The sequence below is a fragment of the Augochlora pura genome, chromosome 11, assembly GCF_028453695.1.
Source record: "Augochlora pura isolate Apur16 chromosome 11, APUR_v2.2.1, whole genome shotgun sequence".
Lineage (NCBI taxonomy): Eukaryota > Metazoa > Arthropoda > Insecta > Hymenoptera > Halictidae > Augochlora > Augochlora pura.
In genome coordinates, this window is record NC_135782.1 from 837,847 (window position 1) to 855,365 (window position 17,519).

The 17,519-nt window shown below is 47.8% G+C and overlaps 3 protein-coding genes across 3 annotated transcripts in view; 2 read left to right on the forward strand and 1 right to left on the reverse strand.

Moving 5' to 3' along the window:
* Sff (BRSK family serine/threonine-protein kinase sugar-free frosting) overlaps positions 1–8,078 on the forward strand; it is a 28,926-nt gene extending 20,848 nt beyond the window's left edge. Inside the window, exons 9-13 of the mRNA XM_078193887.1 lie at positions 756–907; positions 1,322–1,474; positions 1,554–1,728; positions 2,510–2,721; positions 3,339–8,078. Coding sequence (XP_078050013.1) covers positions 756–907; positions 1,322–1,474; positions 1,554–1,728; positions 2,510–2,721; positions 3,339–3,563 — 917 coding nt within the window. The 3' untranslated portion in view covers positions 3,564–8,078. The remainder of the gene's footprint in view (positions 1–755; positions 908–1,321; positions 1,475–1,553; positions 1,729–2,509; positions 2,722–3,338) is intronic.
* Positions 1–11,731, reverse strand: part of LOC144476732 (uncharacterized) — a 56,316-nt gene extending 44,585 nt beyond the window's left edge. The window contains exons 1-2 of the mRNA XM_078193900.1: positions 11,402–11,731; positions 1,712–1,904 (exon numbers count right to left, since the gene is read on the reverse strand). The gene's annotated coding sequence lies outside the window, so the exon portion shown is untranslated. The remainder of the gene's footprint in view (positions 1–1,711; positions 1,905–11,401) is intronic.
* A 3,283-nt stretch (positions 11,732–15,014) lies between these two features.
* Positions 15,015–17,216, forward strand: LOC144476933 (uncharacterized). The gene is made up of 3 exons (XM_078194266.1): positions 15,015–15,330; positions 15,425–16,592; positions 16,709–17,216. Exons 2-3 carry the CDS (start codon positions 15,428–15,430, stop codon positions 17,212–17,214), a joined length of 1,671 nt encoding a protein of 556 aa, XP_078050392.1. The 5' UTR covers positions 15,015–15,330; positions 15,425–15,427; the 3' UTR covers positions 17,215–17,216.
* The last annotated feature ends 303 nt before the right edge of the window (positions 17,217–17,519 follow it).

Sequence of the window (17,519 nt, forward strand, 5' to 3'; positions counted from 1 at the left end):
TCTCTCTCTCTCTCTCTCGCGAGTGCGATGCTACCGACGCTCCGCGACAACGCTCACTCGCGGCTGCTCTCCGCGCCCATCCAACGAGAAAAACCTCTCCGCCTCTCTTTTCCTGCCCATCGCCGGAATGGCTCGAGTGCTTCACGAAACGAAAACAACGCCGGAAACGTTTCTTTATCCGAGACAATAAGACCCGCGCCTCTTTCTTTGCGACTTTGCTCCACGCGCGAATCTTCGGTGAATGTCTACGAAATCGCGGCCTCGAACGTGTCGATGCCGTGTCACGAAAATAAATTTCTAGTATCAGTGTACTCGCGTGCTTTTAAATTATTATTCGAAAGAAAATGACCGCACTTCTTTTACAAGTAAGAGACAGGACAGAAGAACAAGACTCGGTCAATCGAAAAGCCGGAAAAAAAGCTACCGGCGTTAATTAGACACGACCGAGTCCAACACAACAAAGACTTATTAATCGTAGACGCGCGTCCTAAATACACGTTCGGTATCCGCGATCTCTAGTCGCAAACGGCTTCGAGTATCGAATCGATCACCGCGGGATTTGGTACGGACGCCGCGAAGATTAACCGCTGCTGTCCGTTCCCCGAGCGTAAACGCTCGATCATCGTTGATCGGTTTCAACCAGCTGGAAACCGCAACAATTATCGAGTCACCGCTACAGTCGCAGTCGCGGATCAGCGACTGGAGACTGTGTTCGCAGTAGTTGCGTGTACGATAAGAGAGCCTCGAATTCGCAGTGGTAGCGGTCGGCGTTACACCGCCGGGATCGCCGCATACGGGAGCAGGCTCCGGCGCCCATCACTGGAGATCGAGACTGACCACCATCAAGAATTCGTTCCTGGGCAGTCCGCGGTTTCATCGGCGCAAATTGCTCACCAGCACCGAGGAGGTACGACACAAGCCTTGCGAATTTACTCGAGAAAGGGTAACTCTGCTTTGCCGCAGAGCTCTCGCCAATTTCTTGTTGAAATCTCCGCTCGAGGCTCGGATGCGAGAAATCGATCCATTTCTTCGAGCACTCGCCATTAATAGGCGATATTCGTCTCTTAAAGCTGACTTTTATATCATAGTCTATCGAATCATTTATTTCAATTATATGTTGAATTTTAAATGCTTCGATATTTTCGCGAGAATTCTCTAAGTTCCTGAATACCGCTTCTGGGACTCGTTAAATTTTCAGATCGATTTTACGATCCGTGATAAAAATGTACAAATTCCTCACCCTGTAACAAATAAATAACATTACGGAAAAATGTCGGTGGGAGCGTACGAAAAGCAAGGGTCCGTTTTCCTCGATTCGCAGGTGCACCTCACCCCGGACTCGTCGCCGGAGCTTACGAAGAAGTCGTGGTTCGGTAGCCTGATGACCACGGAGAAGGACGAGACGTTCACCGTTCTCGTCAAGGGGAAAGTGCTGGCCAGCGTGAAGGCCGACCTGATACACGCTTTTTTATCGGTGAGTGTACTGGATTTTCGCGCGCGGAAGTGGCCGCCGCGGATAGAGAAATGAACGGGGGGGATCGTCGTTGTTCCAGATATCGGAGCTGTCCCACAGCGTTAGTTCGCCGATGTCGTTCCGAGTCGAGTACAAGAGGGGTGGCACGGCGCCGGCGATGTTCCAGAGACAAGTCCGTTTTCAGGTCGACATCAGTGCCATATCGAAGCAACAGAACGAGCCGCTGTTCGCCATTACCTTCACTCTTCTCAGCGGTGAGTCTCGAACCCGCTCGATCATCGATATCCTCTCTCGCTTCAGTTTCTTTCTCTTCATCCTCGTTCGTTATTGGCGGAACAATCATGAAATTGGCCTCCGTTCTTGAAACGTTTATGGAGAGTCCGTGCACAGAGTAGAAGAGGTATGGTGGTGCAAGGGGGGATGATTCCACCTGCGAAACGAAAAGAAGTATTAGAGAAAGAGCAAATCCTTGTTTTGCTTTCGTGTAAATCTTGGATACACGATCTACGATCCGCTCGGATCGTGGAGGCGTGCTCTCGGTTTCGTCGGTGGCCGTCGGAACGACACGTCGCCGACGAGTCGGTTCAAGGTGCGGAGAATCGAATTGTTTTTGGTAAAAAAAAAGAAGTCGCGGCATCGGTTTTCTCGCTAGGAAACGCGACCGCGAGGAAGGATGGAATTCTAATATTCGAACGGGAACGAACGGGGGGAGGGGGCGCGGATCGCGAGGTGGTGGCCGGCGCCTGGCACTTGGCGGTCGGCCAAGCGCAACTAGATCGATGTTACCTTGGCGGAAGCGGTGGCTCGCGTCTTGTCCGCATGCACGCGCCCCGCGTGTTGTATAATTTCGGGCGTGTGTTTCGCTTTCACTCCGCGGCGGATTTACGGCCGCGGGGAGGAGGCCATCAGCCCGTCGACATGTCTAACGAGCGAATATTTCATCCGCCGTCGGGTCGGCCGATCAGCGACCGAGAGAACGCGCCGGGCCTTAACCAATTACTCGGGCGATTCGGTTCTCTTCTTCTCCTGTTCCAGGGAACATCCGACGGTTCAGGAGAGTGTGCGAGCACATCCAGTCGCAGGTCTGCTCGAGGAACGTCGGGATCAGCTTGGGTGGCCAGAGCAGAGCCGCGCCGCCGAGTCCCCGTGCCTCCAGGAAGTTCGCCAACGAGATGAGCGAGAGCTCCAGCTGTGGCAGCGACACCAGCGAGCGGCTGTTCCTCAGCCCGCATCCAGCTACCAGACAGGTAGTCTGTTTTAACAAGGTAGCGCATCATCTCCTTCCTCATAGATCTCATTGCCGACCGTGATCTTCGCGGAAGCTGCGTACGGAAAGGTGACGGAATCGCTCTCTCTCTCTCGTTTCATCGGGACTATATATCGCTTGCCTCATCTTCCTTCGCACACGCGTACACACGGCAAACGCTCCTTCATACATACAACGCGTAGATAGAAAGCACCCGGATACACCCGGCAACGCCATTTAGTTGTAGAGTGCTCGCGACACACCGGAAAACTATCATTCGCCCTGGTCGAACGCACACACACACACACGATTTAGTCAGCTTCACGTAGATCATGCCAGCGATGCGGGACTTCAAGGGAACGTACTTCCGGTAGGAACTGGTTCTCCGCGAAAACGCTGGACCTGACGATTTATTTGTTACGGTGATTTGTAGACGACGCTTTACGCAACTGCTGTATTTATTCTTAAACTGCGTGCATGACGCGTTTAAGGGAAAACTTGGCAGCGTAACGGGACTCCGCGTCCAATAATTTCGCGGGGAACCGATCATCGTACGTTCCCGGCGACCCGGGCAAATCGATTTCGAGGCCTGATTCGGTTGTTTCGGTGAATTTGCAGATCGACTCGGACCTCGAGTCGGAGACGTCCGTGTTCGACGTGAAGTCGCCGACCCGCGAGAACGGACGTCGCAGCTCCACGTCGACGAACAACAACAACCCGCTGCCGGGCGACTCGACGCCGACGCCTGGCAGCCCGACGAAGGCGGTGCGCAGCAACTCGGAGAGCCAGAACACGCCCGAGAAGAAGTGCGTGACCACGATGAGCGGCAACAACATAGCGTGATACTATCAGAACTTTCGTTTCGAGTTTCGATCCAGCCTGAAGAACCTGTGGGACAGCGCCCAGAGGTTCTGGTGAATATCTCGACCCCGCTCTGCTCCCACCCGCCCCCCGCCTGGCCGGAAACGAAGCTCTGCCCCTCTGGTCGGCAACCAGCCGAGCCAACGACGCTGTATCCTCGCGAGGAACTGGATCGAGGACGCTAACACGACTCGAATCAGCGATGGCGTTCGTCGAATCGAATACGATGGAAGCAACAAGAACCAGCAAGACTGAGAAAATCAAAGAGGAAGAGAGAAAAAGAGAAAGAGAGAGAGAGAGAGGGGTCCGAGATCCGCCAGGGCCGAACACCGTTCGGTTCACCGCACAAGATGCTCGACGGAGAAGCAAAACGGCGCGGCGGGATGAGGATCAAGTGTCGCGCGATGCGGATTCGTTCTCGCTTGCTCGCTGCTCGCTTCTTCTCGCCTCTCGCGTCCCGTCCGCCAGCGATCGAAGCTCGATCGTACCCGCGCGTGTCCACGCAATAGTGAAGTGCAATAGTGACGTTGTATATTCGGTGTACATCGGATCGTGTCGTTGTAAGAGTGTTTTACCTTGGTACGTATTTATTACCCCTGTTGTGTATCAAACGCGATTAGCCAATTTCGTTCCCGTAGCAAGTATTAAATCGACCGGAGAAAACCGCGCGGAGAAGTTGAATGAAAATGCGGCGGTCGCGTGTCCTCGGTGCCGGGCCGTGCACGAGAGAGACCGCCCCCCGAGAGCTCGTTCGTCGACCGACAGATTAAACCCGATAGGCCGACGCAACCGCGCGCGCGCGCGTCCTCATCGAACTCCGCCGCGTTCTCGATCACCAAAAACCGATTCAGTCTTTTCGTCGACCTCTCCGGTTCCTCGGTTTCCCGCGAGTCGATTACGCGGCCCGCCTATCGGCGGGGCCCAAATTCTCCGATCGTCGGAGACGTCGATCGCGATCCGTCGCGGACGATATTCTTAAGCGCGCGTTCAGTTTCGTTGGCCCCAGACGCGGTGTCTCGGACCCCGGGGCCGATTCCATTTCGAACTGGTTATAGGGGATAGCTATTTTAAACCGTTCGTTTCGAGTACCGTTATTCGAAGACGAGCGCGACATCGATCCGTTCGAAACGATAGCAATTACGAGCGATCAATTATTTCGTTACATTCCCGATTCGGATACGGCGACGCGGATAACGCGCTTTCTAAAGATACCCAACAAACAGATTTGATTTTCGAAAATCTGTTCAGCCCGAAGTTAAACCCGGCGAGAGATTTCTGTCCGCAGTTCGGTCGATATTCTCGCGAGAGGAATATGTAATTGTTCGACCGGCGCGGACACGTCGATCTCTTCAACGTGGTTCGGATCGGTCCAGCAGCGGACGCGTGCCGCATGCCTTAGAATTTAGACGCGCGAGCACACGGCCGAACTCGATTAACCCAGCCTTAGAACTCGCCGCGGTCCTCTCGGATCGCGGGGCCAGCTTCCGGGATAAAACGGGCGAGAACGGAGAGCCCGGGGCAATGTATCGGCGACCAATTGATTAAAGTTTCTTCGGCGACGCTATTTTTACACCCTGCTATGCCGCGGCGGCTGGCACAACCAAACTTTCTCTCTATAGTCTTCGTTCTCCGCCTCGGAGAACCGCGCGCAGCTTTTTCCACGATATCGGGCTCGCTCTCCGTTCTCGGACCCTCGCGACATCCGGCTTCGCTTCGCCGAGACCTTCGGGTCACCGACTTGCGAGCGAGCGATCGCGGCAAACCGTCCCGCGAAACCGCCCCCGCTCGTCGTAGATTAGGATGTTCGATACGCTGGCCTCGAGAGACGTACGCGCTTTGAATATTTCATTCCAGTGTCGGATTAACGATGCAACGCTGGGCTGGTCTACTTATTTCGATCGAACGTTGCACCCCTGCATTTTCGCGTCTCTTTATCTCGCGATGCTGCGAGATCGTTTCCGTGTTGCGACAAAATTTGGCTTCCTCGTTATCAAAGGCCAAGAATCTTCATAGTCTGTCAAAAAAAAATAATCGATGAAATGGCAGAGTCTTAATCGACGCAAGGAAATCATAGCGAATCTCTTAATTTATCGATTGAAAAAAGATTACTTAATTCCATGATACGTTATAAGAATAATGGATTTATTAACGCGCGTGCATCTCTCGTTTCTATGCTCTCCCTCGACCCACGTGACTGAAGTTTCAATAGTGCCTTAAATAGTAGACGATTTTTGTTGCGCGTCACAGAACGAATTTGTCGGACAATTTGCTCGGATCAACGAAGAAGAAGCGACGGGGTAAACGCTGTGCAATAAGTATTGAAACTTCAGACACATAAAAGGATCCCGGAACTCTAGAACGTTACGATGGGGTGGTAACGCGAGCAGGAAGGACGGGGGCGCGGCAGGCAACGCTCTCTCGGACGTATCCGCGAGTCGAGACTGTCTCCGGAGTCTTCTGATCGAATTTTTTCCCAGGCCCCTGTTGGCAAGGTGTCGCGAAACGAGAAACGTTCGCGTTCACGACGACGTTGAATCGTCGAGCGGCCGTTTTCGAACGAACAACTACGCGATTTAATGAACAAACGAACGAACAAATGAACGAACGAACAAATGAACGAACGAACAAACAAACGAACGACCACGACGAAACAGCTATTGGAAAAAGAGAGAACTGCTTCGCGGAGATGCTTTTCCATGCCGAGACCGAGCGACTTTGAACGGAGTAAAGAAGGAAAGGGTGAACGAGAAAGAGATGGAAATTCACTCACGGCGCAACGATCGCGTCGGGAGATTTATTTTTTGCACGCACGAGGATAACATTTCAAAAGACTAATATATATATATATATGAATATAAATGCGAATATAGATAAAAAATATATATATATATTAAATATATATATATATATGAATGATAAATATCCCGAAAGAGAAGATCAACACAGATATATATCCGCGCGTACACGTATAAGTAGGTAGGTTTCAGCGACGAGCGACGCGCGTTGCGGCGCGTACGGCTTCTTGTCTGCTTCTTGAGCGAAAACTAACATAACACAGGGAGGAAAGAGCGACGGGGGTAGGGGATGGATATAGGGGGACGGATGGGGAGAGGAAAAGAGGATGGAAAATCTGACGGAGAACGATAGGATCTAGGCGTTTTCTAGCCGTAGCCGTAGAGAAATTAAGGGCGAATAGTACGCGGTGTATGCTAATCGTGCTAAACGTTCTTCTCGCAGCAGACACCCCCCGAACCAAGACATATCGCGGCGAATTGTCCCCGGCTTCTTAGTGGAACGACGAATCGCATGCGCGTACCTAAACCGCATCGTAAACCCGCTAGCAAACCTAAACGACTAGCTCCGTTTTCTAACCGAAGGCTCGTTCTAGACCTAACCTAAGCTTCTAACCGAAGTCGAAGTCCCGCGTGACGACTCTAGCACGTAAAACCCCGTACGGTAGTAGCCGTAGAGTTGTTCGTACCCATTTTTCGTTCCGAGCGTCGCCCTCGGTTCTCGAATCGGCCAGAGAAAGATCGAGGAGATCGTGGAAACCGCGCGAAATGGCGGACCGCGCGCGATCTCTTAACGGATGCAGCGAAAAGACGGTGCCGACGCGATTCGATTGGCGAAACGAATACAGCGACCTCCTCGAGAACGGAGGAGCGGCGAGCGAGCTCTTCGGGCCCGGAGCCATTCACAGCAATAATCTTTGTAGATCCGCGGAGCATCGCGCGCGCGATCGTGCTGGTAGAGTTCGCGGCGTCTTCCTCGGACGGGTAGCGAAGAAGTCTCTCGGCGTCTCGTGCTCGCTCGATGTCGGGGAGAGGAAGCCCCCGGAGCTGGCTTACAGGGTAACTTGAGACTGTATTCTCTTCGGCGACGGTCGACGGAGGTGGAGACGGCCCGACGCAGGCCTGTACGCTACGTTCGACGAGAAACTGTCGCGAAATCTAAAGGAACGAGCGACGCGGCGATCGAGCCAGGGCCGAATCACAAAATTTTCGGGCCTTGCGTGTGTAAGCTACTCTGCGAGGATACCACGACTAGGTTTCTCTAAAATTCCGCACAGGGCATCGTGCTCGCCTGCAATCGCAGCACCGATCACGTGGACGTTCTGTTTCCATTTCGCGACAATCATCGTCGAACGTGGTACAGGATAGATCGCATGTAGACGCGCGGTTCCTCGCGAACGAACCGAGGGAATCGGTTCGAGACCGATCCGTTCAACTATTTTTCGAGGATGTTAAAGAAGGTCCTCGCTTCGAAGACGTTCCCTAAAATGATCAACGCCGTGATCGTCGCTAGCGTGCGCGCTGGGGTAAAGGGAAAGGGGGCGCGGGGGGAAACGGCCGATACTCGGAAATGTTACTCGACTTCTTTATCCTCTGTATTTGTACGAGAGCATTCCATTAAGAAGCTTGCAGCTAGAGAATAAGGAGGTGACGGCGCGTGACGTCATCGCGCATACAGTTCGTAGATAAATAATAGAGGGGTGAACGCGCCGGTTGGGGGGAGGGAGGGGGAGGGGGCGAACAAGAGACGGAGATATCGTTTGTTTGTTCATCGCTTCAGATTTTTAACTGATAACAGAGAATAGACGGGGGGTGGGGAGGGGAGAAAGATCCGGAGTCGCTGATCGCTTGCATGCGAGACGCGAGAGAAACGCGAGGGGTGGGAGAGAGTGGGAAAGTCGCGGAGGAAAATGCCGGATGCAAAATTTGTTGGTAGGTCGAAGACGAATCTTTGATACGAAAGAGACACACACGCGCTGGGGGGAGAAGAAACACGCGGACACGAGAGAGGATAGACATAGCTACACGGACACGGAGACACAGAGAGACACGCGCCAAGCAACGCCACACTACCTTATAAAATTCAGATTAGACGTAAGCTTGCGGTTATCTATTTACTAATTGCGGATTAAATAATAAAACTTAACTCGTACGACGTAAGTAGCAGGACTCGATCGCGAAGGGATTGAAGGGGTAGAAGAGGCGAGAAGTAGGAGGAAGGAGTGGAGGAAAAGAGGTGGAGGAGGAGTTGGAGGAGTAAGAGAAGAAGGGATCGTGGAGAATGGTGGAAGGACGAGGACGCGAGGGGAAACAAATTACCGGCCATACTAAGCTAGGATTTTATATCGTGCGAATTTATGGGTGAGGGAGGGGAGATATACTTAGAGTACTTCGGCGAATACTCGAGTGAATGGTGAACACGGTGTGTGCCCGACGGTTGATCGCCAGACACCTCGGGATATATACCGGTTCCTTCTGTCTCTTGTTTTTCCGTTCGAATTCTCGCGCGCATTACACGGCTAAAGCTCTACGGACGATCAACAATACTCGCTAATCCCTCACGCGTCTCCCGATTTATTTTTCGACTCGCTTTTGCGTGATCCGCGCGAGAGTCCCTGGTCGCGGTCGATTCCGCGCGGCGTGCTCCGCGATACTACCCGGGACGTGTACCCGGGGACCGACGGGAACCGCGAGAGCAGGAGGAGAGAACGCGACCAGGGACCGCGCGCGTGTGCTTTCCCGGCGAACGGAGACGGGCTCGCGCGTGCGGAAGCCGCGCGACAGTGTCCGTTCGACGCCGGGCATAGAACCGTAGGACTATACAGATTCCCGAACACCGTATCCTTAAGGCATTAAGCTAGGCAGATAGAGGAGATTTTTATACAATTTATAAGGCGATTTGCAATCGATTTATTTATCGCACGTTTACTTGTTGACGTTTTGTTACATAGGGCACAGGCACAAGAGCACCGACACACACACACCCGAGGGCGTGCACGGCGGCGGAGCCTCTCGCTCGAGGAATCCAATTAGCGGAATTAAAAACGTTGCGCAACGCGTTCGAGCGCCGTTATCGTTTGTTTTTCTATTTTTCGACGATCGATCGGCTCGACGAGAAGCAACGATCGGTACAGACCCGCGATCCAACGCGCACCCCCCACCCTCCGCTAATCGAGAGTACCGCGGACGATCGGGATCGATCGATTCGATAGAAATCCCCCGAAAAAAAATGGCAAACCCTTGAACCGGGCGCGCTGATTCTCCCTTCGCGAGGCAATCGCTGAAACTGTTGCGAACGAAACGGAAACAGCCTGGAACGCGATAATGTTAGAGATCGAGTCGCAAACAACTTCCGTTTCTTTAACGGACATTTATTTCGCTTCACTTATTTTAAAACCTGAACTACTTTAGCGAAAGCAGAAGCTCGTTTGTCCCGGTAACTCGTAGCAGGTGGCTACGAACAATAGATTCTACGTAGCTGCATCGGAAGTTATTTGTGACTCAACCTAATAGCTCCATTACCCGTGGAAGCCTTAGGAACGATCCTCGGGAGGAAAGCTCTTTTCCTGTCGGACACGTCTGTCTCTCGAGCTGCATCACCGGTGCATCTCCTACACGCCCTGGCCGTATTCTAAACGAGAGTCGTAGCCAGGCAGAACCGCGTCTTCTTCTAATCGACCCGAGAGAGAATGCCCTCGCTGTTCGACGCTTCGAAAAGCACAGCGTGGAACGAGAGCATTCGACTCCGTTCGACATCGTCCGGCAATTTTGGGTTTCGTCCAGTTGGAATGCGCTGGTCGGAGCGTCGCATCGTGCGGTGGCCGAGCGGTCGGTCGAGGTTCCAAGGCATATCGATCGTTATCGTGCGCTTCTGACGCATTTCGAGAGAGAGAGTCCCTCTGTGCGGGCGCGGCCGCGTCTCGCCCGGAGGATCGCGGTCAGGAACAAAGAGAACGCGAGACTCTGAGAGTTGCCCGGGTGTGTCTTGACCATCTCGGCCGATTCAGTCTATTCCGTGGAGGAACCGACTCGCTTTGACGCGCGACCCACCAGCCCCTGAACCGCGCTAATTACCGCGTTCGCTAACGTTGTTTCCGCACTTGCAGCGCGTCGGCCGCCACGGTGTCTCTCTCTCTCTCTCTCTTTCTCGCTCTCTCCCTGGCAGCCTCTCGAGCTTGGCGTCCGCTCCAATTAACTGCTCGCCCAAAGCGTTGCAAATGGAACACCCTGCAAAGATCACCCTCGATATCACCCTTGAAATTTACTTATCGGCTTCGCAAAGGCAACGTTCCGTCGTCGTCGATCCGTGGCGACGCGACGCTTCGCTCCGTGTGTCTCACCCCCCTCCGACCAACGAAACTGGAACAACGTCTCTCGGATCGCCATGCTCCTTTTGTTTCCTGACGGACTTATCGATCACGACGACGCACGGTCCACATTCCGTGGACGCTTCGTTCGACGCTTTGTCCACATTCGGCGAGCGCGTTCGTCATCGCTGTCCTTGGTTTGGTCACCGATCGGCTAATAATGTACACAGAGCCTCGCAGAACCGCAGACCATCGCGGAAGATCCCGCGGGACTCGCGAGCGTGATCCAGATTTCGATCGCAGTCCTAGCAGAGAGCTAGACATTATTGGCGTACACAAGGGAGAACACGTCGCCAAGCCTCTCGACCGTTTCGCGCGTTAACTCTCTCTCTCTCTCACTTTCGCGCGCGACTAAATATTTCCACAACGTTCCGCCGGAACGTTTAACCTATAGATACTCGTAGAGACGCTTTCAGGACTGCTTCAGCGATCCCCCTAACGCGCGTAAACAGGCATTCGTTATTATATCTCGAGGGAGATATGCTTGGATAATCGAACCGTACACGAGGGATCCACTCCGAGTCGTGTCTCGTGCCAGCGCGAGCTTCGATTCCGCGAGCATCGATTAAGTGTGTTTCGTGTGAAGTATTTCAACCGCGACGACCGTCAACGATTATTCTAAACGCCGCGACGAAGGTGGAAAAATATATATTCTACTCACTTGAAAATATTCTAAATGCGCGGACGAAACCCCGAGCCTCAGCGATGCGTCCCGAGCCGATCGTCGACGATGTCAGGTTATGTGTCAGGTTATGTGATTACGGTACGACAAGCCCTGGATCGATGAATTTACGAAACGGTTCGCGGGCTCGGACGGGTCCGGATCGGGGGTGGGAGCGTGCGTTGTTTCCTAAAACAGGTGAGCGTTGTTGAGTACTTTTCAAGTTTTCCAACCGTTTTTTATAGTTGTACATTGTCCGCGAACCACTTCGAGTCACGGTCGCGATTTTCAATTGTTCGAGAAACTTGCGCGCGGGCAAAAGAAAAAAGAGAGGAGAGAAACGACCGTCGCGCGTCGCGTAACGCGCGGGCGCGATCGGATACCGGTACGCGTTACCGACCTGCGCGAGTTCTCGATCGGTATGTCGGCAACGACGATCGCGCTCGCGCGCGCGTCGCTATCTCCGAGTGAAACAGTTCATATCAAAGATACATAATCAGTATGCCAATCGACGCTTTGCGGTCCTTCAGCTTTGGCGCGTCGACGCCGGAGTTAGGCTATACGATGGATTCAAAAGTTTCTTGATATAAAAAAGAAAAAAAAAACGAACGCGTCCGAGCGTTCGATTCATTTTCATTGTGATATAAATATATATATATATATTCGAACGAACCGAACGTCGCTAGGATTTCTAACGAGATTTAATCGACTGGAGTAAATTTTAACCCTTCTCAGTCGCGATTCCCATCGATTAAAACGGCTTTCACATTGTGGGATTCCCCGGGCTGGTGTGTTCCGCAATTAACCTGTTCAACGTCGATTATTTCGTTTTATGAATGTTTAACGATTAATAAAAATGTATCGCAACGTTTTAGATAGTGTTACGCTAAAAAAAAAAAAAAGAAATTTCAATCGACCGTTGCGAAACTAGGCGAAGGAAAATTTGGAAAACCGAAGTCGCGCTGTGTATGTATATCGCCTAAACTCTGATACGATCGCGCCGAGAAAACTAATGGTGATTGCGGTCGATGGATCGCAAAGTGTTCGAGGATCCCAGGCGTACAGCGATTCGATTCACCAGTTGCGCGTTGTATGTACCGAGTATTTAGTAACGTCCATGACAACTGACAATAACGGCTGTGAGTCCGATAACGTTTTTGTCCCGAAAAAAAAAAAAGTAATTCTTGTTGTAACTTGTCAGACCTGTCCGCGGAGTGGAGTCTCTTACGCGATATCCTGTCCCAACCTAACCTCTCTGTTTTCGAAAGAAATAGGAGGGAATCACGCTGTCTATCCGAGAAGAACTTCTCGACCGATTCGATTCTTCGTCGAGCATGCGAATATAGTAGATGGAGTGGTGGGAGATCATTTTCGAGCGACAGCGTTCGTTTCGAACGAATTACACCGTGCATTATAATAGAACGCCGTAACCAACTACGATAACGTATCGAACACGCTTCGGACCCGATTGTTGCAAACCGTTTCGCCATAAGTACTCGCCTGTGCAAAAAAAGAAACCTTAGTTCGATTCGTATTGCTTCTTGGTTGAAACCGATACGACACGACGCAGCGCAATATTTGAACTCGTTAAATTGTCCGGCAACGACAGATTCATGATCGGCAACTGTTGTCACCGATCGGTTTTCGCCAGGAAAGGAGAAGAGAGAAGCGATTTTCGCCGGTCGTTGTTACCGGTGCCATTGCATACAGCCGATCACGACGAAGTTATGAAATACTTGCCGCTTAATTTTGCAAATAAAGATCAGAACCGGTGTGCGAATGGTTACGTCGATTCGGGTGTCGCTAACTTTTCTCTCACGGACGACGACGGATAATCCGCGGAGCGCGCGAACCACGGACACTGATCGTAGAACAACTACGTGAAACACTACTCGAGTCATCGCGGCACTAACTGCTTCGAAGTGGTCGATGAAACGATAGCGTTTACTCTACGTACTTCCTACACGGTATTTCCTATAAAAAGAAAAGAAGGCGGGTGATCGCTCGATCGACGTAGCTGTAAATTAGACGAATCCTATTCGCTCCGCTTTTTCAAATAAACGGGCGTTTGATCTTGAAGTCGACGGGTACCGTAAGCGCTAAACCAATCTAACCCCTAAAGCAAAAAGGAAAAAAAAAGAAAGGAAAGAGATCGCAATTTCAAATAATATTTTTCGTTCGTATTTTCAAGCACCAATGGAAAAGATTACGAATTCTCAGCCGATCGATTTTGTCGCTTAGCTAAAATTTAATCGATTAAGGATAATTCTAATGATAGTGAAAAGTAACAATAACTATAACGACGACGTGGACGACGATGGTGATTACGATGTTGTGTTTACCGCATACAGGATAACAGAATATAATAGAAAGTAAAACGTGTAAAGGATAGAAACATAAGAATAAGGATAAACGTATAAGTACAATACCATGCGATAAATAAATGGACGAGGAGCGTCATCTGGCGACCGGGGACGCGCGACTTCACGATCAATCGTTCATTCGACTTTGAGAATTTCGGCGGGATTGGCCGTTCGCACTAAATTCGATGCACTCGCGATGAACTATTTTTTTACGATGGAATAAGACGAAGAAAGATCCTGCCCTAAAACTCCCTGATTCCGCGTAGCGATAAAGTTAGCCTCCTTTCGTTTTAAGCGTAATCATTTCGATTTCTGGAACCACGGCAACGGTGTACGCGTATTGTGATTCGAGTCTCAATGGACCCACGAACGAATCAAGCGAACTTCATTTTCCGGAGACTTCGAATGAGAATTTTGTTTTAGACGAAAATGAACAAGGAACAGTCGTTACGTCGACAAAGCATACAACAATTGACACTGATCGCAATTGTTTCGTTCGATTACGTATTACATTACCGAGTAATTTCAGTGATTCAAATTACTATTTGTATAGGTTACTTGAAGCGAGCTACAAATACAGTGTACAGTTATTGTACTAACGATTACTACTGGTACTTGTCACGCAATGACTATGAATTATTCTGTATTATTATAAAATATATCGTTAGTTTTCAAGGCAAACGAATAAACACGAGAACGGTGGGGAGAGAAAAAATTGTAACATATTTGTTGATGGCCAATATCAAATATGTATAAAAGTAATAATAATGCAACATTACTAATAAACAAATATTACTAACTCACTTGTAAATTTATTCTCGAAACACCTGTAGCGATATTCCGTATCGAACCTATGTGGCACGCCATTTGATTGTCATAATTAGTGGAGTTTACAACATTATGATTATAGTACTCACTCTACCAATGTTAATAGTTCTCCATTACGTCGTTAATTGTTGTCATTCACTTTATTGTTTCATCCCCTAATTTCGTTTTAATCAGCATCATTCGGCGATCCTGCATTCTGCACGTGTGAGCGATAACAGTGCCTCTCGCGAGAATTAAATGAAGCTACTTTCGGGGTCCGTACAGCGCCAATTAGGCCAACGGCAAAACGCTCAAACTGCTAGCCGAAACATAGTTTACAGATTTCGCCACAAGAGGCTCCACCTTCTGGCTAACAGTTTCAGCGTTTTGCCATTTACTAATTGGCGCTGTACGGACCTCAGTCGGAGCATCTAAATTTTAGAGTAAAGAACGCTACCGATAACAAATAGCGCTATTTTTAAATTTTCAATGAGCTTTGAGATTTGTAATGGTAAATTTATATATCTCGATCAAAGATATATTCAAGACAGTTGTGATGGATTTTGTGTTCAGGATAATAACGAGCTAATAGATGCTAGTTAACAGTTGGGAATTCTTCGTCTTTGCACTCTTTATTAAATCGGTAGCAAGCAGTCGTGCGAACTAAGGCATTAAGACACTACTATATTACAAACTTCACTGTTTATAGTTTATGTTATCGCGTGTGAAGAAGTAAGGTTACCTCACGTGCAATAAACAGTGAGTGTTTATTACCATTTTCAATAAATCTGTACTTTTACAGGTTAAATAACGATTGTATTTTAAATAAAAAGCACAAAATTCTATTTTTTAGAACATGACTCGCTATGCAAGAGGTAAAGGATCAAAAGCGTCGAACGAAAAAACTCCGAATGAAGCCACACCATGGCACGTATTAAAACAGCAACTTATTGAAAAGATATCCAATCTAGAACAAACAAAAAAGCCGAAATCAGCGAGAGAACTGTTAGAAGACAAGGATGTATATTACTGTGATGTGGGAAACGTTAATAATGACTGGGCGCAGTTTGAAGAAAACACGGTAAAGAAAAGTAAAAATCCAATTGCAAAAAAGAATAAAAAATCGAAGGAAACAGCTTTGGATAAAACTATTGATTCTAATGAAATAAAAAATACAGAATTTGAAGAAAATACAACTAAAAAAGGTAAAAATCTAATAACAAAAAAGAATAAAAAATCGAAGGTAATATCTTTGGATGAAGCTGTCAATTCTAATGGAAATAAGAAGGATGGGGATGAAGGTAATGTTCAAAAAAAGTTATCTAAGAAAAGAAATATCGATGAAATAAATACTTCAATGGCAGATGTAAAAATTAAAAAACGCAAGAAAGACTTCTTGCCCAAGTTAAATAATAATATAAGAGAGGAAGGGGACAGTTTTGCTGACCAAGATAGTACAGAACAGAATAAAATAATTGAAAAACGCACTAAGTTGAATAAAAAAAGGAAACAGAATAAACAGAATGGTCCCAAGTATTTAGAAACATCACTGAACTCTAGCAGTACTTCACAAACTAACAATAATGAAGTAAATATATCAAATTCTCAGTCTAATTTAAGCGCAACAAATGAAAAAAAAGGTATATCATCTAAACATAGTATGAAACAACAGAAGAAATATAATGCGCATTCTAATGATAATAATAATAAAATGAATATAAGTAATGAAAACAATTATGCAGCTCAGAAATCGAATAAAATAGGTATAAATAAATCAAATAGTTACAAATTTGGTGGACAGAAAATCGATCGAAAAAAGTTTGAAAACAATAAAATGAATAACAAAAAACCTCCTAAAGTTCGAGACGATAAGGAACACAAACGGCGAAAACAGGAGACCGGTTTAACAAAATTAACAATTAATGGTATAGAAATAGAACTTTCGAAATATGATGGTTTTCCTGTTAGAAAAGAAGATGCAGATAGATTGCGTGAATTGAAACAAAAAATGATTATGAAAGGTAATTATACTTACACTTAATCCTCTCCAATTGTAAACAAAAAACTTTGGTATGTATGTATGTATATATATATTAGAATTATTTTGATTAATATTGTGTTTTATGAATGTTCAAAGGTATTCCCAAAAAAGAAATAGATATTGCAATAAAATTGGAAAGAAGGAGAGCTGAGAAAGCCTTAGCAAGAATAAGAAGGAATGTCTGTTTCCATTGTCGCAAAGGAGGTCACAATTTATCTGATTGTCCTGAACTTGGATCTGAGCAAGCAAGCACCGGCATTTGCTTCAAATGTGGATCAACAGAACATACACATTTTGAATGTAAAGTGGCTAAGCCAACAGAATTCAGATATGCAACATGTTTCATTTGTCGAGAACAAGGGCATATCGCTAAACAATGCCCTGATAATCCTAAAGGTATATACCCTCGGGGTGGAAGTTGCAACGTGTGCGGTGATGTAACACATTTGAAAAAGGACTGTCCAGACTTAATTAAAGAAAAGGAAGAAAATGAAATTACATTGAATACAATCGCAGATGGTAACATAGAACATTTAGAAGGAAGTACAAAAACAGTCCAACCAGTGGAGAACAAAAAACCTAAGAAAGTAGTCAAATTTTAAACTTACGTAATGTGAAATATTTTTTATACGTATGAACTGCTTGTTTACAATGTAAACACAAGATTTATTGAAAGGTACATGTATTCAACATGTATATACACATACATTTCCTTCGTTAGTACATTTTTTTAATGTTACTAAACCACCATCTCCAAAAATCTGATATCAAAACGAGAATAATGAACATCTTCATAATTTATTTTGTTTATTTACATTTAGCATTGATTTATATATCACTTTCTTTTATATATATTAATTGTGAAACTAATTGTGAAATTCTAGTATGGGAATAAATTATCTATTTA